Source organism: Narcine bancroftii, chromosome 3 (genome assembly GCF_036971445.1).
Source record: "Narcine bancroftii isolate sNarBan1 chromosome 3, sNarBan1.hap1, whole genome shotgun sequence".
Classification (NCBI taxonomy): Eukaryota; Metazoa; Chordata; class Chondrichthyes; order Torpediniformes; family Narcinidae; genus Narcine; species Narcine bancroftii.
The window spans coordinates 71547557-71573362 of NC_091471.1; the positions used below are offsets into that span (position 1 = coordinate 71547557).

Sequence of the window (25806 nt, forward strand, 5' to 3'; positions counted from 1 at the left end):
CCAATGCTGTGGTTTGTGATCTCTCCTTAATTTTTTATTACTTATAATTGGTTACCTTAATTATAAGAGTGTTATATGAGCTCCCTTCTCTTGAAATGAAATTTAAATATGCCAGGTATTGTCAATCCATAAGTGAATAAAAATGGTGCTAAAAGGTGAAAAAACCAGGGCAACCAAACCTTTAAATTAAAAATAGTAAACTTTACCTTAGATTTAAAGCAGCTCAGTTGGCATAGCACCAGCGATCATGACCGGGGTTCAAATCCCACATTGTCCGTAAGGAGTGATGCACCATCAATGACTCAAAAGACTGAAGTTGAGCAAAACTGATAGTCTTTTATTCGCAATAAAATGAAGGCACATCCCTGCTGGTTGACCGTCCTGAACTGAGGGGGCTGAGGGACAGTCATCTCTATTCAGGAGCATGTGGGAGAAGCCACAGGTATAGTCAGCCAATGGGTGTGTCCATACAGATAAATACATACATTTAATGGTTTACCACATACACCCCTTGTTTTCAAAATGTGTCTGGTGGGATGAAATGTTGATGATACAAATTAAATCGGGCAGTTTGGTTTTCTGCTCTGACCGTGGTATCGCCAGCTATGATTGCAGCCTAGCAATGGGGTCCTGGTCAGTCTGGGGCTCCTGTATGCAGTCATCGGCATTGAGCTAGTGGGTGCATGGAGACGAGTCTGGTGTGTCATTTGTTGGGGCTAAGGATTGTGGGGTGATCAGTGGTAGTTTCCGGAATCTCTGAGGGCATCAGGTCCCTAACGGAGACAGTGTATTTATGCCCATTGGGGTATGCCATGGAGGAGGTGAACCCTTTTAACCTGTAGGTCAGACTTGTGAATCCTCACAGTTGTGGAGTAGGACCAGCCCTGGGGGACGTCAGCCGTACTGGCAGTGTGATCCCTGTCACCGATTTCCTGGGAAAGGAGAACATACGTTCATGCGATGTGGCATTGATGGCCATACACAGAATGGACCTGATGGAGTGGAGTGCCTCTGGAAAGACCTCTTGCCAGGAAGGCCTCTAGACCACAGGGCTAGGAGGACAGCCTTCCAGACCATAGCATTCCCCCTTTCCACCTGCCCGTTCCCCCAGGGGTTGTAGCTGGTAGTCTTGCCCATGGCAATTCTGCTTGCCAGCAGGTTCTGGTGCAGTTTATTACTCATAAATAAGGGCCCCAAGTCGCTATGAACATAGCTGGGGAAGCCAAACAGAGTGAATAGACTGTGTAGGGCCTTGATGACTGTGGCAGCTGTCATGTCAGGGCAGGGGATGGCGAACAGAAAATGAAATACTCAGTGACATTGAGGAAGTACACATTGGGGTCTGAGGAGGGAAGGGGTCCTTTAAAATCAACACAGGCATTCAAAGGGTTGGGTGGCTTTTATCAACTGCACTGTCTGGCTGGTAGAAGTGTGGTTTGCATTTCGTGCAAACCTGGCAGTTTTTGGTCATCGACCTGATCTCTTCAATGGAGTTATACAGGTTGCAGGCTTTAATGAAACAGAAGAACCTAGTGACTCCGGGGTAGCAGAAATCATTGTGAAGAGCTTTCACTGCCACAGGTTCTGTGGGATAGGGCATGTGGGGGGCTCATTGAGTTTCCCGGGCTGCTGCAAGATATCATAATTGTAGGTGGAAATTTTAATTCTCCACTGCAATATCTTGTCATTCTTGATTTTACCTTTCTCTGGTTATTGAACATGAATGCAATTGCACGTTGGTCGCTTAGCAAGGTAAGCTGTTTCTCAGCCAGGTAGTTCCTCCACTGCCATAACTTGACAATAGCTTGACAGAAGAGTGTCGAATTTTGGGGCCTCAAAGGGTGCGGGAAAAGAAAGCGACAGGTCTGCCCACCTGGTTAACTGCGGCAGCCAGAGTGATGTCTGACCCGTTGCTTTCCACCTGGAACAGGATGGGTTCATCTACAGGGTGCATCGTGACTTTGACTATGGCTTCCTTGATGCGGCTAAAGGCTGCACGAGTCTCTGGTGTTAGGGTAAAAGAGGTGGATTTGGGCTGGCCTTGAAATCGTAGTTGGGGACCCACTGGGCAAAATAAGAGAAAAAGCCCAGGCACTTTTTCAGGGCCTTGAGGCTATGGGGGAGGGGGAGTTCCAGGAGTGGGTGCATGTGGTCAGGGTCAGGACCAATGACTCGTTCTCAACAACACAGCCAAGGATGGCAAGGTGGGTTGTGTAAAATGCACATTTAGCCTTATTGTACATGAGGTTAAGGAGCTTGGCATGTGGAGGAATTTTTGAAAATTGGAGTCCAGGGTCCTACAGGTCACAACTGTAGATGGTGTCATTGAGATACTGAAATGTGGCTTGCAGCTGGTACTGATCGACCATGCAGTCCATTTCACATTGGAAGATCAAAACACCATTGATGATGCTGAAGGGCACTCTCAGGAAATTATAGAGGCACCGTCTGTCTCAAACCTTGTATACTGGCGATACTCCAGGTGGATGAGGAGCTGATAGACTGCCAATTTTAGGTCGATGGTAGAGAAGACCCAATACTGTGCAATTTGGTTAACCATATCGGATATACAGGGAAGGGGGTATGCGTCCAGTTGTGTGTACCTATTAATGGTCTGACTGTAGTCAATGACCATCATGCTTTTCTCCTCATTTGTGCACTCCAAGAACTGGTGCTAGCCTCAATGATCCCCTTGTTGAGGGGTCACTGCATTTCCGCTCTAATGAAGGCCCTGTTCCCAGCATTGTACCGCCTACTTTTGGTGGCAATGGGTTTACAGTCGGGGCTGAGGTTGGCAAACAGCGATGGAGGGGTTATTCTGAGGGTGGAGATTCCACAGGTCATGCATGATGGGCAATCAGATTGTTGGCCATGTGTGGTGGGGGAGGGGGCTGAAGGGTAGGTGGAGCACAGTAGGCAATTTTAAAAAACTGCTGGTTACAGACAATGAGGGGTGGATGGGGCCCATCGTACTCCATTGTCATGCTTTTAAGGTGACATTGAAAGTCCAGTCCCAGTAGTACAGCAGTGCCAAGCTGTGGCATCATCAGAAGTTTAAAGTTCTTATAGTCAGTGCTCTGCACAGTTAGAGTTATTACACAGTAGCTCTGGACATCTGCCATATGTGATCTAGAGGCCAAGGTTACTTTTTGTCTTACTGGTCTTACAACAAAGGAGTAGCACTGCACCATGTCAGCTTGGATGAAACTCTCCATGTTCCCACTATTGAACAGGCAACTCGTCACATGGCTGTTTAACTGAATGTCCATCATTGATCTGGCAAGTTGATGGGGACTGCCCTGGTCAAATGTGATGGAAGCCAGAGTCGGATTGCTGCTTGTCACTGCATCAGTTCTAGTGGTAGCATCCAACATGGTGGCCTCCACAGCCCGCACGTGGTGCTGCTGGATCTTGATGATGGCGCCCAAGATTGCAGCCCCCACGACTTGCACGTGGCGCTGCTTGTTCCTGGGGATGGTAGCATCCAAAGTAGTGGCCCCCACATGCCAGTGTTAGAGAGGGGTGGTTTTGATCTGCAGACCTTAGCATAGTGCCCTTTCTTCCTGCAGCTGGAGCAGACCGTGTCTTTGACTGGGCAGCATTTCCTCTGGTGTTTGCTCAGGCCACAGAAGTAGCACTTCAGGTATTCGTGGAGTACAGCGGCAGTGGTCAGGTACAGCTGCCATGCTCAGATCACTGGTAGAACATGATGGTGGCAATGGATCCCAAGTTGACATCACACAGAGTAACCACAAGATGGCCACTTTGTCAGTTGAGTAGGCATCAATGTTCTGAAGGGCCACTTCCAGTGTACCTATGAATTCGACCGCCCTCTGCAGACTGAGCTCGCCTTGCTTTAGTAGTCTCTGGCATATGTAATTAGACCCAATGCCAGCAACATAGGCATCCCTAATCAGGTCCTCCATATACTCCATGGCGGTCAAGTCCTTGCATTCTCAGGCCAGATCAAAGGTTCACAAACCCTGGAGGTACTCAGCATTTGATTCCCTGGATCACTGTTTTTGGGTCACTTGGCATAGACCTTGTTGACCTTTTTCAGGTACTTGCCTTTTAATATGTCCATTGCCTCCGGATACAAATCAGCGTCCCTGATCATCGAGTACATCAGAGGCACAACTCGGGAGTGCAGTACCTGTAATTTGTCATTCTCCAACCAAACAATGCCTGATGATGCCTGCAGGAATGCTTCAAAACAGTTCAGCCAGAGTTCAAAGTTGGTAGATGCCTCAAGCGATTGAGGGTTGATTTCCAGTTTCTCTGGCTTCACGATCTGCTCCATTGGCAAGATTTTTGCGAATAAAATAAATTACTCAAAACACTGAAGTTGCGCAAAACAGCTTTTATTCACAATAGAATGAAGGCACATCCCTGTCCTGAACTGAGGAGGGGGCTGAGGAACAATCACCTCTATTCAGGAGCATGTGGGAGGAGCCACAGGTATAGTCAGCCAATGGATGTGTCCAGACAGATAATATATACATACAGTGGTTTACTGCAAGGAGTTTGTATGTTCTTCCCAAATCTGCATGGGTTTTCCCCAGGGACATGGGTTTCCTTGTATCATTCAAAAAATGTACAGGGGTTGTAGGTCAATTGGGTATAACTGGGTAGCACGGGCTTGTGGGCTGAAAGGGCCTGTTACCATGCTGTATGTCTAAATTAAAATTAAATTAAATTAAACTAAAACCATTTCTTTTTGCAGCCCTATCATTTCCAGTGCTTTGGCTGCAGTAATGGGAAAATGGGATCTACCAGTTTTCACATTGCCTTTTAACTTAACTGTTGGCTTGTTCATGGCTGCAACGGGACACTACAATAAGTATTTCCCTCAGACTCTAATTGAACCTGTAACTACATCATACAATATTACATGGTCTGATCTCAGTATTCCAATGGTAAGCCATATGATGTTTCCTTTTTTAATTCTTATATTTGTCAAGGGTACATTAAGCATGCTCAATTTATCTATTTCAATATAATTAACTTAGAATAAACTTATTTTCACTTAAAAACTACTTATATAGATTTTTACTGATGTGTGATATTCTGTATATAACTAGAAATTCCTTAGGAGTCACTGGAAAATTGATGTGAATACAAACTAATTGCAATTTAGAATTACAGAGGGCGATAGAAGTAGGAACTTGATCCACCAAGTCTGTGCTGAACATCAACTATCCACTTGTACTAATCAACTTTGTTACCCTGGGAAAAAGCCTATGATGATGTTCTCATGATTTTCTAGACCTCAAAAAGATCCCCACCTAGCCTCCTATGCTCCAAGGAGAAAAGTCTATTCAGCTTCTCCTTAGAAATCATAAACAATACAGCATATAGTGGTGCTTTAGCCCACTATGTAGTGCTAACCGATAGAAACCTACTCAACAAACTAAATCTGCCCTACTTTACACACATAGCCTTCCTTTTTGTTTTTATCCATGTGCCTGTCTAAGAGCCTTTTAAAAGTCCGTATTGTACCAGCATCCACCATCATCCCTGGCAATGCATTCCAAGCTCCCACAACTCTCCATGTAAAAAACGTACCCCTGACATCTACCCTAAACTTTCCTCCCTTCATGTCCTCTGAGGTTTACTACTCTCATCCCAGGAAAAAGGAACTTCTGTTCATGCCATCTATGCCTCTCATAATCTTGTAGACCTCTATGAAATCATCGCTCATCCTTCTTTGCTCCAAAGAGAAAAACCCTAGTTCTGTTAACCTTGCCCCATAAAAAGACACGTACTCCAATCCAGGCATCATTCTGGTAAATTCCCTCTCCATAACTTCCACATCCTTCCTGTAATGAGCCAAACACAAAACTAAACAGAATATTCCAAGTGTGGTCTAACCAAAACTTGATAAAGCTGTAACATTACCTCACAATTTGAACTTATCGCCCGACTAAAAAAGGCCAGAATATTATAAGCTTTTTAAAATTATCCTAGCAACCTATGCTGCAACTTTGTGAGAGGTATGGATTTGACCCCAAGGTCCCTATGTTCTTCCACCCTAATAAGAATCCTGCCATTAACCATGCCTGCCTTCAAGCTTAACCTTCCAAAATGCATCACTTCATTTCATTTATCCAGATTGGACTCTATCTGCCACTTTTCCATCCAACTCTGCAACCTGGCTATATTCTGTTGTAACCTATGACAACCTTCTAAATTATCCACAACACCTCTATGAATGTAATCTGAAAACAGTCTTGTGAATCTTTTCTGCACCTTTCCAGTTCAATTGTTTATTTTCTACAGCAGGCTAATCAAAGCTTTGCACAGTATTCCACATGTAATCTTACCAACATTTTGTACAGTTGCAACATGACATCCCTACTCCTGAACTAACAGATGAAGGCAAATGTGCCAAATGCCTTCTTCACCACCCTGTTGCACTTTCACGGAACTGCGCACCAGTACTCCCAAGTCTCTGCGCTACAAAACTCCAAAGGGATCCTACCTTGTATGTGTTCCCCTGGTTTAACGTACCAAAGGACAACACCTCATGCTTATCTGAGTTAAGTTCCATATTTTCCAGTTCATCTAGATCCTGTTTAAACCTTAGATATCCTTCTCCTATCCACTATACCACCAATCTTAGTGTCATCTGCAAATAATTAAATTGCAATCCTCAACATTAGTACAAATGAGAAACAACTGCAGGCCCAACACCAATCGTTGCAGCACAACCCTACAATATGAGGAACAATGCTCCACCACCATCCTCTATCTCCTACCAACAAGTCAATTCTGTATCTAATTAGCCAGCTCTCCTGAAATTGATCGGGGAGGGGGGCAGCTTTTCTTTCCTGCTCTCCTACCCATATCTACCTATGGAGTTTGGGCTGTTGGCCTATGCTCCTCCCTCTACCTTTTCATTCAGATCCCTATCTACCTTTTGCTCATATCCTGACAAAGGGCTCAGGCCTGAAATGTTGGTTACATATCTTTGCCTCCTATGAGCACTGCAGACCCACTGAGTTTCTCCAGCACTTTTGAGCAATATTAGTTGGTCCAGATCTATTGAATAAAAGTTCATTTTTAACAATGGAATTTATGCTACTCTACTCTGAATTATTTCCTGAATTCATCTAAAAATAAAATGCTTTGAAGAATAGACATTTCCATAACAAATAAACACCCATATGTTAAGGATAATCCAATTAAGCATTTTTTATCCACATCTTAACAGCATCCCTGCTTATACTCTATCAAGCAGTGCACAAAATTTATATATTTCAATAAGATCACTTCACATTATAAACTCAAGGTAGTGTCTGCATTATATTTCCTCACAAGACCATCATCCCATCCCAGGAATCAATCTGATGAACCTTCATTGCACTCCCTTTATCTTTCCTTTGGTGTGAGACCAGATCTATGCACAGTATTCTAGTTGTGGCTTCACCAGGGCCTTATATAAATTCCAGTAAGACATCTTTAATTCATATACTGGTACTACTCAAATGTTCTTGTAAAAACAGCTGACATAATATTTGCCTTGTTAATTGTTTGCTGTACTGCAAATTAATTTTCAATAACATATACAGAGACTTCTAGATCCCTCTCTGCACCAGTATTTTATTATCGCTGAGGTGCTCACAGTATTTTCATGGTGAATATTCAGTTTTGCTCCACTTACATTCTTTCAATTGACAGTTTAATTAAAGAATTTTCACATTCCATTATGCTCATTTAATGTTTCTTTTTTTAATTCAGCTCTTGAGATCTATCCCGGTGGGTGTTGGACAGGTGTATGGCTGTGACAATCCCTGGACTGGCGGCATTTTCTTTGTTGCATTATTTATCTCATCTCCAATCATATTTTTGCATGCTGTTGTGGGATCCTCCATGGGTGCTTTGGCAGGTGTGTCTACATATATCACTGCTTTAATGTGTTAATGCAAAATATTGGCCATTCCTAGAAATTCAGATTTATTAGACCATTTCAGAAGGTGGTTAGGTGTAATCTAGATTGCTGTGACAGAAGAACTACAGATAAGGACAGTAAGTTTCCTTTCTGAGGGGAACTATTACATATTAATATCTTAATGGTCACTTTTACTGATACTGTATCAGTTTTATTGTGTTAAGATTTGTTTTTTGCAAATTTTTGTGGTGGAATTTAAACATATTCCTGTGATGAATAATTTATTTTTTTGGATTATGTCCAACGAAGCTCAATATTACTGTACATTTAACTGAGGCTACAATAAGTTTAGTAGGACTATATAGGGATTTAGACAATCATTGTGTGACAGAATATGTTGTGTTTTATATTTGTATATAGATATGTTTTTGGGAGATAAAGTGTGGCAGTTTTTTTTAGTGTCAGTCACATACAAACACTTCAAAACAGATCTCATTTAAAATACTGGAGCTCTGTTCAAGCCAGACAAGCTGGCTCTGAGATCCTTTGCAAAAACTTTGAAGAATGCCCAAGGGACTTCACTAATGGATTGTTGTTTCGAAAAGCAACAGATGAAAGAACTTGTCTGAGTGCAGTTTGCTATTCTAAGAGGGTCATGTGGTTTTCCAAGCAGAGAGAGAGTAAAACAGGCTGTTCTCTGAGTGAGTGAGAGAGAGAGAGAGAGAGAGAGAGAGAGAGAGAGAGAGAGAGAGAGAGAGAAAATTCAGTTCAGCAGCAGTAGCTGGGACTGGAAAAGGACAAGCTGGCAAGCTTGTGGAAAAAAAACATTTTGAAGACAGGTTGTGAGTGCTTAGTTCACCCTGATCAAAGCCATTGTTGTTCATATAGGAGAGGACTAGCTGCATAATGTTTCACTTGAAATAGGAGAAACAAAAAAAAACTCTGTGGTGACCTGAAAGAAAGAGGTTATCATCTGGAAAACCCTGATGGGGCAAGTTTCTTCAGCAAGACACTGATGTGCTTGATTAGAAGGGATCATTTTGTGTCCAGTGAACAACAAATCTCTCTCTGAAAACTGACAAGAACCTTCCTGAGCAATAACCAGCAAAGCCTATTCATAAATGTTAAATTCTGTGCACAGAATAAGAATTGCCTGCAACCAGTAAACTTGAAGGAATGAGAAGTGAGATTTGACTGTGAATTGAAGAACTTTTCTAAACTTATTCACACATTAGATCCAGCTGCGCTGGATGGGTCACGTCTCCAGAATGGAGGACCATCGCCTTCCCAAGATCGTGTTATATGGCGAGCTCTCCACTGGCCACCGTGACAGAGGTGCACCAAAGAAAAGGTACAAGGACTGCCTAAAGAAATCTCTTGGTGCCTGCCACATTGACCACCGCCAGTGGGCTGATATCGCCTCAAAACGTGCATCTTGGCACCTCACAGTTTGGCGGGCAGCAACCTCCTTTGAAGAAGACCGCAGAGCCCACCTCACTGACAAAAGGCAAAGGAGGAAAAACCCAACACCCAACCCCAACCAACCAATTTTCCCCTGCAACCGCTGCAACCGTGTCTGCCTGTCCCGCATCGGACTTGTCAGCCACAAACGAGCCTGCAGCTGACGTGGACTTTTTACCCCCTCCATAAATCTTCGTCCGCGAAGCCAAGCCAAAGAAGAAGAAGATACACGTGTGCTTAGAATTAGAAGGGGGTTAAGTTAGGTTAAGTAAGTTAATAGTGATAAGTTAAAGTTTGGTCCTGTTTTCATATTTAAAGATAATTAAAAGCAACTTTTGTTTAAGTAACCATTTTTCTTGGTAAATATCTATTGCTGCTGTATTTTGGAGCCCTCTGGGCTTGTAACATTTGACTAATAAAACAATGTGTAAATTACTTAAGTATTGTGGGTTTGTATCGAAACCTTTAGAGATATTGTCATGTTATAGCACTCAATTCCTCTCTAGATAAATTAAGTATCTCATGGTTTTAACAAGCAGGAGGACCTTACAGTGGTACTAATTAAATTATGTATTTATTATGTTAAAGTTTTGTCACTTCAGGTTTCTGCCAAACTTCTGGGAATTGAGATAACATTTATATTCATCCATTTATTTTAATTGTTTAGTGCTTAAAATTTATTTCAATTGTTTGGTGATTTAAATTGCATATTGAGGATATATAAATAATCAAACATTTTGCAATCAATAAAATGCAAAGCAGTTTCCTGTTTTTTTTTTACAGGATTATCTTTGGCTTCACCAATTCAGAAAATTTATAATGGATTATGGAGTTACAATTCTGTCCTTGCCTGTATTGCAGTAGGTGGAATGTTTTATGCCTTGACATGGCAGAGTCATCTTTTGGCAATAACATGCTGTAAGTTGAAAAAATATCAGAAATAGTCCTTGAAGGAAACTAGGATGATTTTCATTTTCTGATAAAAATTTTGGCCATTGACATTATTCATTCTCCTTAATAATCTACTTTTGTTCACAGAGAGTCTATTCATTTTCCACATATATACTGACACAGAGTGGATCTATAAAGCAACGAATAAGAGAGGTGCAGTGGTGCAGCCAGTAGAGTTGCTGTGGCACAGTGCTGATGCTTTGGGGTTGATCATGATATCAAGAAATAGAAAGGCCTGGCTGCTATTGGCAAGGATACAAAAGCATGGAAAAAAAAAGAAAGAAAATATTGGAATCACTCAGCATCTGTGGAAAGCAAAACAATTAATGTTTCAGGACTGAAATTTTAATTGCTTCTCTCTACACAGATGCTGCCTGACCAGCTGAATGTTTCCATATTTTCCACCTTTATTTCAGATTTACAGAATCTACAGTGTTTTATTATTAACCTTCAGAGAAAGAGAGGTGAATGAGAGCAAAAGGTGTTCAATGTAAATTGAGATTTGACATAGCCGAATAAGAGGGATATGGATATAAAGGAGAGAGAGAGGGAGAGGGAGAGGGAGAGGGGGAAAGAGAAAGAGAAAGAGAGTTTATGAAGACTAGCAGGGAAATGTTAAGCTGCAACTTATGAGAAAATGCCAGCAATTCCACATGGACCCGTCAGAATTTACCCCCATCAATATCAGGAAGTTCAACATACAACACAAGTGCCAGCATTCCGAACATGCTGATTGTTATTTACTACTCTCTTCCCTTCTGACATTAGACAGCCAAACATAAACTCACTGCAATTCTCTGGTAAATACGCCTGCTGAACCAGAACAATGTTAAACCTGGAATTGCAAAATTGAGCAATGTTTATGAAGAGAAGCAGCTTTGAGAGGAAAGTTATGTTGGTGTGAACAGTCACACAACCTCAGTACTATCATTGTTCCTTGGAATCACATGTTTCAGTGAGATCAGGGTTCACAACTGTCTTCAGTCAGGACCCGAGTTTTATTCTACATTTCTCAGCTATCTCCATCAAACTCCAAAATATCCTACATGCACTTCACCTCTACAACATGAAAATATTAATGTACATATTCATTCCTAAGAGCACTAATTTCTCTAATATTCTGATCTCCGGTTGGTCAATAGACATCAACTGTTGCTGATTTAGAATCTTATGGCCCCATTTTTGACAATATTGCTCAAAAGCTTTTCTCAATATTACTCAAGACATTTTTCAACCAATCATTGCCACGCACATCTTATCGATCTATTCCTCCATTACGTGTTTGAGTATGTTTCAAAAACTTTTAATCTAAAATCTAGAAAATGATGTATAGTAATTTAATTTGATGAAAAACTCATTAATATTTCTAATATTTACTAAATTAAATATCTTTCCATTTTTTCCTGAAAGCAATTTTCGCTGCTTACTTAGGAGAAGCACTCATGAATGTAATGTCTGTGGTGAGTGACCATCATCTGTTATTACAATTTTAATGCACTTCCTTTTAAAACATAACCTGTGCCTAAGTGTGACTTGACTAAATCCATAGGTTTTGGTTACTCAAAGAACCAACTTGCATTTATATTGTGGTTTTCATAACCTCAGAATATTGCAAGCTGCTTCACAACTATTTTGAGGAAATTTAGCAGAATATCAGGAATTAAATTCTCTTCCTCAAAGAATCTTAGATTCTGTACTTTAAATGAATGGGAGGGGAGGTAGGGAGGGTGGGATGGGAAGAGGGAGGGGGGAGAAAACAACCCTGTATATATTTGAAAAGGAAAATGTATGTATCTTGATCAATGTGGTTTATAGTGTGAAAAATTAAAAAATTTAAAAAAAAGAACAGTCTTTGAAATGTATAAGATAGAAATAGATAGATTCTTGAGATTCAAAAGGATGAAAATATACATGGATGGGGCAGGAATGCAGAGTTAAGGTTATAGTCTGATCAGCCTTGACATCATTGAATGGTGACACAGCATAGTCTCAATACAGATTGGCTAAGCAGTCTACTCTTTTGCCTAATTTACATCTGATCACTATTGATCAGATATTTTTTGGGTATTTTTAAATTTAATTTAACTATACATCATGGTGTAGCGTTATCAACCAATCACATTAGACTGAGTGTTGTGATTAATAGGCTTTAATTACCTTAAGACATCAACACATCTCACATGTTGCTGGCCTGGTTCCAAGCCAGGAAATGAGGGAGGAGATGGCGCATAACAGCCTTTATTGGGATTTCAGGGAGGGAGGAGTCACAGGTGCAGGGGGCGGGCCAGCTCATACAATACATACATACATAGCTATACTGTGGTTGCACCACAATAGTAACAGGCCTTTCCGGCCCACGAGTTTGTGCCTCCCAAATACTCCAATTAACCTATGACCCCAGTATATTTTGAAGGGTGGGAGGAAACTAGAGCACCCAGAGGAAACTCATGCAGACACAGGAAGAATGTACAAACTCCTTAAAGACAGCACCAGATTTGAACATGAATCATGGTGCTGTAATAGAGTTGTGCCAACCACTACACTAACTGTGGGTATGCATGGCAATGTAAATATTTCTTTATTTTTGTCATGTGTACCAGGATATGGTAAAACACTTTCTTTTGCATACCACTTAAAAGCTAGCAAAGAGCAGCTACACTCTGGTACCATCTTACAAAAGGAAAGAAAAGAAAATCCCTTCAGAGACAACAATATTGGCCACATTAATTTTGTGAAGGAATATGTGCTACAGCAAAGTTATTTTGTGGTAGCCTTCAGAGTTGGTTAGGCTTACTCCATTTTGGAGGTTATTACTTGCATTTTAGCTATTTTGGCCTTGCAAAGCCTTCCTGGCCAGAGAAAAAATGAGCCTTCCGTCTCGCATGCAGCCACCTTCAGCGCAAACTCCGGGAGATCCAAAATGAGTGGTGGACTAGCCTCGCCAAACAAACCCAGCTTAGCGCCGACATTGGCGACTTCAGGAGTTTTTATGAGACACTAAAGGGGGTGTACGGCCCCTCACCCCAAGTCCAAAGCCCTCTGCGCAGCTCAGACGGTGAAGTCATCCTCAGCGACAAGATCTCCATCCTCAATCGATGGTCAGAACACTTCCAATTCCTTTTCAGTGCCAACTGCTCAGTCCAAGAATCCGCCCTGCTCCAGCTCCCTCAACAACCCTTGAGTCTAGAGCTGGATGAGGTCCTTACCTGGGAAGAGACATATAAGGCAATTGAACAACTGAAAAGTGGCAAAGCAGCAGGTATGGATGGAATCCCCCCCAGAGGTCTGGAAGGCTGGCGGCAAAGCTCTGCATACCAAACTGCATGAGTTTTTCATGCTCTGCTGGGACCAAGGAAAGCTGCCTCAGGACCTTCATGATGCCATCATCATCACCCTGTACAAAAACAAAGGTGAGAAATAAGACTGCTCAAACTACAGGGGAATAACGCTGCTCTCCATTGCAGGCAAAATCTTCACTAGGATTCTCCTTAATAGACTAATACCTAGTGTCGCTGAAAATGTCCTCCCAGAATCACAGTGTGGCTTTCACGCAAACAGAGGAACTACTGACGTGGTCTTTGCCCTCAGACAGCTCCAAGAAAAGTGCAGAGAACAAAACAAAGGACTCTACATCACCTTTGTTGACCTCACCAAAGCCTTTGACACCGTGAGCAGGAAAGGGTTTTGGCAAATACTAGAGCACCTCGGATGCCCCCTCAAGTTCCTCAACATGGTTATCCAACTGCACGCAAACCAACAAGGTCGGGTCAGATACAGCAATGAGCTCTCCGAACCCTTCTCCATTGACAACGGCATGAAGCAAGGCTGCATCCTCGCACCAACCCTCTTTACTATCTTCTTCAGCATGATGCTGAAACAAGCCATGAAAGACCTCAACAATGAAGATGGTGTTTACATCCGGTACCGCACGGATGGCAGTCTCTTCAATCTGAGGCACCTGCAAGCTCACACCAAGACACAAGAGCAACTTGTCCGTGAACTACTCTTTGCAGACGATGCCGCTTTAGTTGCCCATTCAGAGCCAGCTCTCCAGCGCATGACGTCCTGTTTTGCGGAAAGTCAGCCTGAAGAAAACTGAGGTCCTCTATTAGCCAGCTCCCCACCATGACCACCAGCCCCCCCCACATCTCCGTCGGGCACACAAAACTCAAAACGGTCAACCAGTTTACCTACCTTGGCTGCACCATTTCAACTGATTCAAGGATCGACAAAGAGATAGACAACAGACTCGCCAAGGCAAATAGCGCCTTTGGAAGACTACACAAAAGAGTCTGAAAAACAACCACCTGAAGAAACACACAAAGATCCGTTTTCATACCCACGCTCCTGTTCGGCTCTGAATCATGGGTCCTCTACCGGCATCACCTACGGCTCCTAGAACGCTTCCATCAGCGCTGTCTCCGCTCCATCCTCAACATTCATTGGAATGACTTCATCACCAACATCGAAGTACTCGAGCTGGCAGAGTCCGCAAGCATCAAATCCATGCTGCTGAAGACCCAACTGTACTGGGTGGGTCATGTCTCCAGAATGGAGGACCATCGCTTTTCCAAGATTGTGTTCTATGGCAAGCTCTCCACTGGCCACCGAGACAAAGGTGCACCAAAGAAGAGGTACAAGGACCACTTAAAGAAATCTCGGTGCCTGCCCCATTGACCACCGCCAGTGGGCTGATATCGCCTCCAACCATGCATCTTGGCACCTCACAGTTCGGCGGGCAGCAACCTCATTTGAAGAAGACCGCAGAGCCCACCTCACTGACAAATGACAAAGGAGGAAAAACCCAACACCCAACCCCAATCCACCAATTTTACCTTGCAACCGCTGCAACCGTGCCTGCCTGTCCCGCATCGGACTTGTCAGTCACCAACGAGCCTGCAGCAGACGTGGACATACCCCTCCATAAATCTTCGTCCGCGAAGCCAAGCCAAAGAAAGAAAAAAAAGCTATTACTTTTCATTTGGATGGACTGTAGGTGGCCATGATGAATGGCTATATCCACCCCTCTGCCCAGAAAAGCCACATGTAGACCTCATCTATAGTCAAACCAAGACTATTATTTGCAGTCTAAGTTCCAATAATGTTGCAAAAAATTAACCATGGCAGGTGTGTACATCCCATTCTAGAATGAATAATTCTTCATGTACCAAGAAACAGTGGCAAAACAGTGGAAAGCATCATTTCCCTCCCTTGAATAATGTTTCTCTGCCTAAGTAGCAAAAAGGTCCCAATGGTTCTGAGTTTATGGAAATAGCTTTGACATTAGTATCCCTGTGCTCCAGAGAGATCATTAAGTGCAATCAATGGGTTTAATTAAGGATACCTAGTAACAAATGTAATAATTAAAGCCTCAACTCCTGGTATTGTACTACCATTGAGATCATTGTCATTTTCTGTACTGATAAAGCTTGGAAAAGCTTTAAGTGTGTGACTTCTGGAACTAAATTATATTTGATTCATGGGCTACCTATTTTCTCCTATCAGAGGGGCCAGTCAATTGTCACATTTTGTAATTGTTCTTCAATTTGGCAAATCAATGTTGCTATTGGAACAATTAGGCACAAATATTTCTGTATAAAGCAGATGCCTATGTTATTGAACAATACAATTTCAAGGAAGGGAGATTGCAAGCATCTGCATACACTTAATTCTGTGTTTGTTGACTACTTTGTATATGCAGCATGGTCTCCAGAACCTCTCTGAGTCTACATAATTGTGTGAGAAAGATCCAAAAGCAGACAATGAAGGCACATGGATTTTCCAATAAAATATCTCACTCCCAGAGAATAAATCATGCATTATCATTTTATCATACATGATAGAATCCAACCCTTCATGTTCTTGTCAAATGTTAAGCATCTATACCATTTACCAACATATGGACTGGAGAGGTTCACTATAATGTTCCCGGAGATTTTAGACATATAGCATGGTAAAAGGCCATTTCAGCCTTTGAGTCCATGCTGCCCAATTACACCCAATTAACCTCCAACCCCCGGTATATTTCGAACAATGGGAGGAAACTGGAGCCTCCAGGGAAACGCCATGCAGACAAACAGGGGAGAACATACAAACTCCTTATAGACAATGCGGGATTCAAGCCCTGATCCTGATCACTGGCACTGTAAAGGTGTTGCGCTAACTGCTACACCAACCATGCGGCCCGCATAGATGCAGTGTTCCATTAAGAGAAGAGACTGGAAAGGTTAGGAGACACGGAGGAGACTGCAGATGCTGGAAACTGAAGCCAAACACAATCTGCTGGAGGCACATAATGGATCCAGCAGCTTATGTCTGTTTTCCCTGAAATGGAAGAGGATAAGGGGAGATCTGGTGAAGGTTAATAAAATTATGAGTGGCAGGAAACTTTTCTCCATATCAGACATAGATAAAACTAGAGGACATACATTTCAGGTAAGGGATAAGCGATTTAAGGGGTACTAAAAGTGATGGTGAGTACCTAGAATACACTGAGAGAGTGGTGGAAGCAGAGTCTCACTGACAGCATTTATAAGGAGCATCTAGATCAGCAATTCTCAATGGAGACCCTACATTCCTATCCCCCACCCCTCCAACCCAGGGCCTGCAGCACATTTAAATAAAAGGCTTGTTTACTTTTCACCTCACGTAACATAAATATTTTTCATGCTTTTTTTATGTAGTCAGTAGGTTAGAAACCAAAATGACTGCTTCTCAGAAAAGGGGCCTATAAACTTTGTGTAAAGTCTGGCAGTGGGGGGGTGGGGGTGGGGTAGTAGGGATAGCCAAAATAAAGGTTGAGAATGTCTGAACTAGATGACCACTTAAATCACTTAGGCAAAAGAAGATGACAGACTGAGTGCTAGAAGATGGGAACAACACTGATGGTGTCCATTGGTCAGTATGGATGCGATAGGCCAATTGGCTATCGCATCCATACTCTAATTGACTCTAATGTGAAGAATTATGTCTGTAATAAAATCCTCTCTAGGAGCATGTCTCCTATCAAAAATATTAATCCAGGCTAATTTTCATCAATAATTTTTCTTGAAGTAGGAATGATGTTGCTGTTTAACTGTTTTGCTGTGTTGTTTTCTAGTTTGGATTACCTGCATGCACTTGGCCTTTCTGCATTTCCACAATTACATTTCTCCTGATGACTTGTAACCATAAAGCCATCTATAAATTAGCACTGAATGAAGTAACATACCCTGAAAAGAACAGAAAGATTTACTTGGAAATGAAGAAAACCAAGCAAAGTATATGAAACCAGAATGATACAAAGAAATTTTAATAGTAGTTGCCTACAAGATGTATATTCACACCAACGTTTCTTTATTGCACATTGTAAATGACATAATCTGCATATAGTATAAATATTTCATAGACATGATTCCTTTTCAAACTTGAAATGGATCCCTTATAAACTAGTATTGTGATATCTATAAATTAATATTGCTTACATCCTAGAACATTGATTTGAACTGTTATTGCTCTCACTATTGAATTTGGAAAGCAAATTAGATATTGGGCATTTGAAGTTAAGTCTTGCATATGCAAGACTTAACCTCGCTGGTCTTTAATAATACGACACAGTAAAATACAGATCCAAAATTGTTAGTGCAGCAGTTGGCACAACGCTATTACACCAGCGACCTGGGGTTGAATCCGGCATTGTCTGTAAGGCGTTTGTATGTTCTACCCTTGTCTGCATGGGTTCCCTCTACATGCTCTGGTTTTTCCCATCTTTAAAAACATACATGGATTGTAGCATTTGGGCTGCACGGGCTAGTGGGCTGGAAGGGCCTGTTACCATGTTGCATGCCTACATTTTTTTAAATGTAACAATTTTTTTAAAAAACTTATATTTATCATACAAAGAAGAAAAAAACCTTCAAACAAAAATTGAAGCCCAGGAGAAAAAAATACAGTATAAGGATAGGTAAATAAAAGCTTATTAAAAACAAATTTTAAGGACACCTTTTAGAACTGAAAATAAGAGGCAGTAGGATCTGAATGGATAAATCTGAAAGATATACTAATGCAAATTAAAAGTTTGATGGAACTAAAAATTGTATCTCAGAATGAGGAATCTGTAAAATTTGAAGCCTACTTAGTTGTCCCAGTTATTACTGCTTGACTTTAAAAAAAATCTTTGTTGATTGATTCTTAAAGCTTTAACATCAGCAAAGTTCAAATGGTAATCAGATACCAAAATAAATTCCAGTTAGTAGAAGTCCTTTCAGGTTAACAGGTGCAGAAATGGGAGGAACAACAAAAAATCTTTTCCATCAGTTCTCATTAATGAGTTGATACTATGAAACATTAAAAATAACAGTTCGTAATGTGTGTATAATTAATATGAGTGTGCCACTTCCTTTAACAAAATAAAATTACCTTTGGTTAATTGCTGGAACTGTCTGTGCTTACTAGACAAAGGATCCAAACATAGAGAGTTCAAAACTGTGAAAATGAGCTGGCATCTAAAAAGTAACCATGAGGATTCCAGATGGTTGCCAAATTCAAGATTAATTCATGTCCTTGAAAGGAAGAATCTCTTATCCTGACCTGATCTGGAATAAATATATAACTCAAATTAACCATACATAATTAATTCAGTGCTCCCAAATGAATGTTACTAAGGTTGCTATCATCCAAGAAAAATATGTACTTAATCCATAAGGAAAGTGCTTAGTAGGTTGATACATGTCTGATGAAATATTTTCTCAGCAGAAAGCTTCACATTCTAATTATCAGCTTTTACAGATGCATGAAGAAAAATAGATTTTTTTTCTAAAACCTGCCTTCTCACGCCTCAGAGTATTCCTCATTTCTGACTATATAGAAGTTTTTATGTCTGCTCATCCTAAAACTAACTCAAGCGATGAAAGTTGCACAGGAAATATGAGAATCCTGGCAAGCTTTCAATTTTACAACATGGGATGGGCTGACTTTAGTCACATTAATACATTAAATCATCATTTTGTATTGTGTTTTCAAATATAAATTTTCCTGAATTTTCAAGCTATCTCCACTAATTGAAAGTCAAACATTCAACTTTTTTTATGCCCTGTTTTTTCTAATGGGATTGTGACATGGCTCTCCCCCTTAGACAAAACCTCGGTCAAGAATGATACAAATGGGCTGAAGAAGAGCAGTTCACTGGATCAAATCACAACATATTTCAATAACCATGAATTGGGGGAAATATTTAAAAAAAGTTAAGAATGAAAGTTCAAATATAGTGTTGTAGGTCACGACATCTGAGTCTGTGGTTTATTTGTAACACCAAGGCTCCCTTTAAAAAAAGGTTTGGTCTAATCAAAAGTGTGTGTCAGTCAATTCTAAATGAAAATATGTGATTCATGAATATTGATTAATCACTGCCTTGACTGCTTCTAGATGCTTCTTAAATGCTGTCAATCTGTACAGAAAATAATGAAATGCATAAGTCATGTGTATAATCATACTTTTCATGATTTCAAGATGTCTCCAAGAGTTATGCAGTCAATAAAGTAGTTCAGAACTGGAGGGAAATACTATGTGCACAGTTATTTTAAATGGATTGTGTTCAAATTCTGAATTTCCCTCAAAATACTGTGAATTCTGAGTCATGAGATCTTTTTTCAAGAAATATGCAAAAATGGAATCGAAATTCACAACTAATATTTAGTCAAATAAACTCAGAGCAACAAATAGCCTATTTTGTTGCCATGCTCATTGATTTAGATGAAGCATTTAACGTAAGATTTAGGAGGAGAGTTAGGCCATTTGGCCCATCAAGTCTACTCTGCCATTCAAATCACAGATGATGAGATGATGTATTTTGCTTTCAACCCCGTTCTCTTACATTTTTCCTATAACCTTTGACACCCTTACTAATAAAGAACGTCAAACTCTACTTTAAATATGCCCACTGACTTGGCCTCCAAAGTCGTATATGGCAACGAATTCCAAATATTCACAATCTTCTGATTGAAGATATTTCTCTTCATCTCTGGTCAAAAAGATTATCATAGATAAGGTAGACAGCCAGGACCTTTTTCCCAGGGTGGGAGTAGCAAATACTAGAGGGCATCTGTACAAAATGAAGAGAGAAAAGTTTAGGGGAGACATCAGGGATGTTTTTTACAGAGAGTGTCTGGAATGTATTGCCAGGGGTGGTGGTGGTGGAGGAGGCTAGAACAATAGGAGCATTTCAGAGATTCTTCAACAGGCACATGGATGAAATAAAAATAGAGGGTTTTTTGTGGTAAATATATATAGGTCAGCATTACATAGTGGGCTGAAGAATCTATACTGTGCTGTCATTTTCTATGTTCTAAAGGGACATCTTTTATTTTGAGTCTATGTCCTCTGGTCCAAGACTCTCCCACTAATGAAAACATCTTCTCCCGGTCCACTTTACTTTCACCTTTCAATGTTTTAAAGATTCCCTCATTCAAGTTAAGTCACTTTTATTTATCGCTCATACCATGCTCACACGATAAAGATGAGATGGTGTTTCTCCAGGACCACGAAGCATCTTTACATAAATATAAGACAGAAGTTAAACACATTAAAATATTGAAATGTTTACAGGAAAAAATCCACGGTACACTATCAACCTATGTTCTAGGAATTCAGGACCCTGATGGCTTGGGGGAAAAAACTTGCCCAAACTGGATCTAAGGGCCCAAGTGCAATGATACCTCCTACCAGATGGCAGGAGGGAAAACAGTTTACATGAGGGGTATGTGGAGTTCTTCACGATGTTTATTGTCTTTCACCTGCATCGAGTGTTGTAGATGTCCTTCATGGCAAGAAGAGAGCCCCAGTGATCTATTCTGCTGACCTCACTAACCTTTGCAGGGTCTTGCAGTCCAAGGTGGTGCAGCTTCCAAACCAGGCAGTGATGCAGGTGCACTGGATGCTCTCGATACATCTTCTGTAGAATGTAGTGAGGATGGAGGGTGGGAGATGAACTTTCCTCAGCCTTTGCAGGGAGTAGAGGCGCTGCTAGGCCTTCTTGGCTATGGAGCTGATGTTCAGAGATTCTCCGCCAAGTGCACTCTAAGGAACTTGATACTCTCGACAGCCTCAGCAGTCGAATCATCAATAGTCAGTGGAGCATGATCCCCCCAGGCCCTCCTGAAGTTGACAACAATCTTTTTTGTTTTATTAACGTTCATATACAGGTTGTTGTTTTGCACCAGTTCATTAGCAACTGCACCTCTTCTCTGTTTGCTGACTAATAAGGCCCACCACGGTCATGTCATCAGCGAACTTGATGATGTGATTCCAGCTGTGTTTAGCAGCACGGTTGTGGGTCAACAGAGTAAACAGCAGTGGACTAAGCATGCACTCCTGGGGGACTCCTATACTCAGTGTGATGGTCTTGGAAGTGCTGTTGCCAACAGGAAGTAAAAAATCAATTGCAGAGGGAGGTGTTAAGACCCAGCAGGCTCAACTTCTTTCTCCTTCTAAATGAGCAAGTACAGATCCAGAGCCATCAAAGTCTCCTTGTATATTATCCCACTCATCCCTGGATTCATTCTCATAAACTTCCTCGACCCTTTCCAACACCAGCACATACTTCCTTATATATGGAGCCCAAAACTACCTGCAGCACTGCAAATGTGGTCTGACCAATGCATGTCAAGTCAAGTTTGTGTCATCAGCATTCTCTGATCCTTGGTGCAAAACATGCAGATATATAACCAGACACATCACACTTACAGACAAATATTGTTTCATGAATATGAAAGTCTCGGATGGTCACTGTGAGCAGTTCATTTGGTTGTTCAGTATTCTCACTGCCTGTGGGGGAGAAAGCTGTTCTGCATCCTGGTGGTGTTGGCTCTGCTACTCCTGCATCTCTTTCTTGACGGGAGCAGCTGAAATATGCTGTGCTCAGGGTGAAAGGGGTCCTCAATGATTTTGCATGACCTCTTCAGACAAAAGTCCTGGTAGATTACATCGATGGGTGGGAAAGAAAGACTCCATTGATCCTTTCTGCCATTCTTATGGTCCTGAAGATTGACCACCAATCCATTTCTCAGCAGCAACCATATGACTCTGTCATGCAGCCGGCCAGGACGTTCTCGAGAGAGCCCCTGTAGAAGGCTGACATAATGGTGGCCGGTAGGCTTGCCTTCTTCAGACTTCTCAGGAACTGCAGTGTCTGTTCCTCCTTCCTGACAAGTGAGGAGATATTGTGAGTCCACAATAGGTCCATTCTTGAGTGGACTGGTGCTCTCCACTCTCTCCACTATAGAGTTGCTGATCATCTCACTGGAAGGTGATCGTTCCTGGACCTTCCGAAGTCCACAATCATGTCCTTCATCTTGTCCACATAGAGACTCAGGTTGTCTCTCTCGCATCATATCACGAGATTTTCCACCTCTTCTCTGTAGTGCGACTCATTGTTGTTGCTGATGAGGCCAACTATTGTTGTGACATCTACAAAGGATGACACAGTTGGAGCTGGATCTGACCATGCATTCATGGGTCAGTAGCATACAGCCCTGAGGTGCACCAATGCTCAATGTGATGGTGTTCGACGTTCTGCTACAGACCTGGACAGACTGTGGTCTTTCTGTTCGGAAGTCCAGAATTTCCTTGAATCACAAATTCAAATATTATTGATACATTTTTTAAAATTTACAGTTTGTTCAAGGTGGATTAATATCATATTTATAATGATTTATTGGATTTAAGATCAGCCTCAATGGCTGAGATTAAGAATGATTGGGCGTGCAATCTCAATATATCATTTTCAGGTGCTCTTAGTTTGAATAATGATTCTTCATTTTATGAAAGGCATTGAATATTACAATTTAAGGTGGTACATAGAATACTTAAATTATCTTGTTTTTATGCAGATGTTGATCCATTATGTGAGAAGTGCAAAATTTTTGAACTGTCATTAATCCGTAAGTCTTCCAATTTAGGAAGATTTTGGGAAAACATTTTTCAACTTTTATCAACAATTTTAAAGATCAAAATAGAACCATGCCCTTTAATTGCATTGTTTGGTTTTTCTTGTGAACTGGATATACTTGTGTCTGCATCTCAGGAGAAATTTTTAGCTTTTAGCACATTGATAGCCAGATGAGCAATTGTAATGAAATGGAAAGATGAATCTTCACCTACTTATACACAGAGGTTACATAACGTAATGTTATACTTAAGCTTGGAGAAAATTAGATACAACATTATAGATAGAAAGTTTCAATTTCAAAAGATGTGGGGCCCATTCATAGAATAATGTCATGATTGGAAGATTTAAGCAATTTGGATGCCCCAACAATTCTCTGTCTAGTTTCTGAAGGTCACTATTTAGTCCATATCTTTACTTTTTTTTCTCTACAAAGTAACCTTGATTAGAGGGAGGGGGTAGATTAGATTTAGTTTTAGGTTTTTTGTTTGTATCCTTTTTTCTTTTTATTCCTTATTTTAGATTAACCAATTATACATAGGTTTAATTATGGTTGTCCTAGATCATATAATCACATTAGACAGTTATTAAGGCTTGGTATAATGATCAAGGCTTGGTATAATGTAACTCAATTAGTTGCTATCCAGAACTTTTTTAAGAAATAATGTTAAATCAACAAATATGGATGGATGGATTTGAATTACATTTATATTAATTTGTGATATATATAGATATATATATATATATATATATATATATATATCTCTCTCTTCTCTTTGGCTTGGCTTCGCGGACGAAGATTTATGGAGGGGGTAAAAAGTCCACGTCAGCTGCAGGCTCGTTTGTGGCTGACCAGTCCGATGCGGGACAGGCAGACACGATTGCAGCGGTTGCAAGGGAAAATTGGTTGGTTGGGGTTGGGTGTTGGGTTTTTCCTCCTTTGCCTTTTGTCAGTGAGGTGGGCTCTGCGGTCTTCTTCAAAGGAGGCTGCTGCCCGCCAAACTGTGAGGCGCCAAGATGCACGGTTTGAGGCGTTATCAGCCCACTGGCGGTGGTCAATGTGGCAGGCACCAAGAGATTTCTTTAGGCAGTCCTTGTACCTTTTCTTTGGTGCACCTCTGTCACGGTGGCCAGTGGAGAGCTCGCCATATAATACGATCTTGGGAAGGCGATGGTCCTCCATTCTGGAGACGTGACCCATCCAGCGCAGCTGGATCTTCAGCAGCGTGGACTCGATGCTGTCGACCTCTGCCATCTCGAGTACCTCGACGTTAGGGGTGTGAGCGCTCCAATGGATGTTGAGGATGGAGCGGAGACAACGCTGGTGGAAGCGTTCTAGGAGCCGTAGGTGGTGCCGGTAGAGGACCCATGATTCATATCATATATATATATATATATATATCTATATATATCTATATGATATGACAGGCTTTTTGCTAAAATAGTAGACTTTGTATGTAGGAGTAATGTTAAATTCAATAAAAATATTTTAAAAAGAAAGGAAGTCCAGAATACAGTTACAGAGAGGGGTGATGAGTCCCAGCGAGCACAGCTTCTCCACCAGCCTTTGGGGAATGATCATATTAAATACCAAGCTAAAGTCAATTAACAGCAGCCTGGCATATGTGACATCATTCTCCAGGTGGATCAGGATGAAGTAAACGGACAAGGCTATATCATTGTGTGTGCAATGGTTTCTTCTATAGGTGAAGTGAAATGGGTCCAGCATCTCTGGGAGATGTTCTTTGAAAATAGTATAATTCTTTATTCCTTCTTCCAAAGTACTTGACCATACACTTCCCCATGCTATATTCCATCTACTACTTCTTTGCCCATTTTCTCAAATTGTCCAAGTCCTTCTGCAGGCCCCCTGCTTCCTCGATACTACTTGCCCCTCCATCTATCTTTTATATCACCTGTAAACTTAAAATAACAAATGTCCTTATCTAAAGCATTTATATATAGTACAAAAAGTAGTGGACCCAACACTGATCCCTGCAGAACACTAATAGACACTAGCAACTAGCCAGAAAAGGCCCCCTTTATTCCCAATCTTTGCCTTCTATTAGTCAGCTTATCGTCTATCCTTGCTAGTACCTTTCCCATAATACAAAAGTTCCCATCTTGTTTAGCAACCTCAAGTGAGGCATTTTGTCAAAGGCCTTCTGAAAATACAAGTGAAAAAGTCCACCAACTCTCCTTTGTCTGTCCAGCTCATTACTTACCTCAAACAACTCCAGGCAAATAGAACAGCTGGAAAAGGAAATAATAAGTACAGAAAAAGAACTAGCAACAAGGAAGATACAACAAAAAGAAGAGAATTGGCGGACAAAAAAATAAAATATGAAATATTACAAACGTATAAGGTGGAGAAGAACATAATGAAAATAAAGCAGAAGTATTACGAGCTAGGAGAAAAAAATGCACAAAATACTAGCCTAGCAACTTAGAACAAGCTAAAAGAACTGTATTGACATCAAGGAAAAAGGACAAACAAATTACATATAACCCAACAGAGATCAATGAAAACTTAAAGGAATTCTACGAGCAATTATACCGAACTGAGAACGAAGGGAAAGAAGAC

General features: G+C 41.1%; 1 protein-coding gene across 4 annotated transcripts in view; it reads left to right on the forward strand.

Moving 5' to 3' along the window:
- LOC138757240 (urea transporter 2-like) overlaps positions 1–19840 on the forward strand; it is a 158786-nt gene extending 138946 nt beyond the window's left edge. For all 4 annotated transcript variants that reach the window (XM_069924240.1, XM_069924241.1, XM_069924242.1 and 1 more), the window contains 5 exons: positions 4724–4916; positions 7741–7888; positions 10136–10270; positions 11714–11763; positions 17403–19840. In XM_069924240.1, the coding sequence (XP_069780341.1) occupies positions 4724–4916; positions 7741–7888; positions 10136–10270; positions 11714–11763; positions 17403–17570 (694 nt within the window). In that variant the 3' untranslated portion in view covers positions 17571–19840. The remainder of the gene's footprint in view (positions 1–4723; positions 4917–7740; positions 7889–10135; positions 10271–11713; positions 11764–17402) is intronic.
- Positions 19841–25806: the final 5966 nt, after the last annotated feature.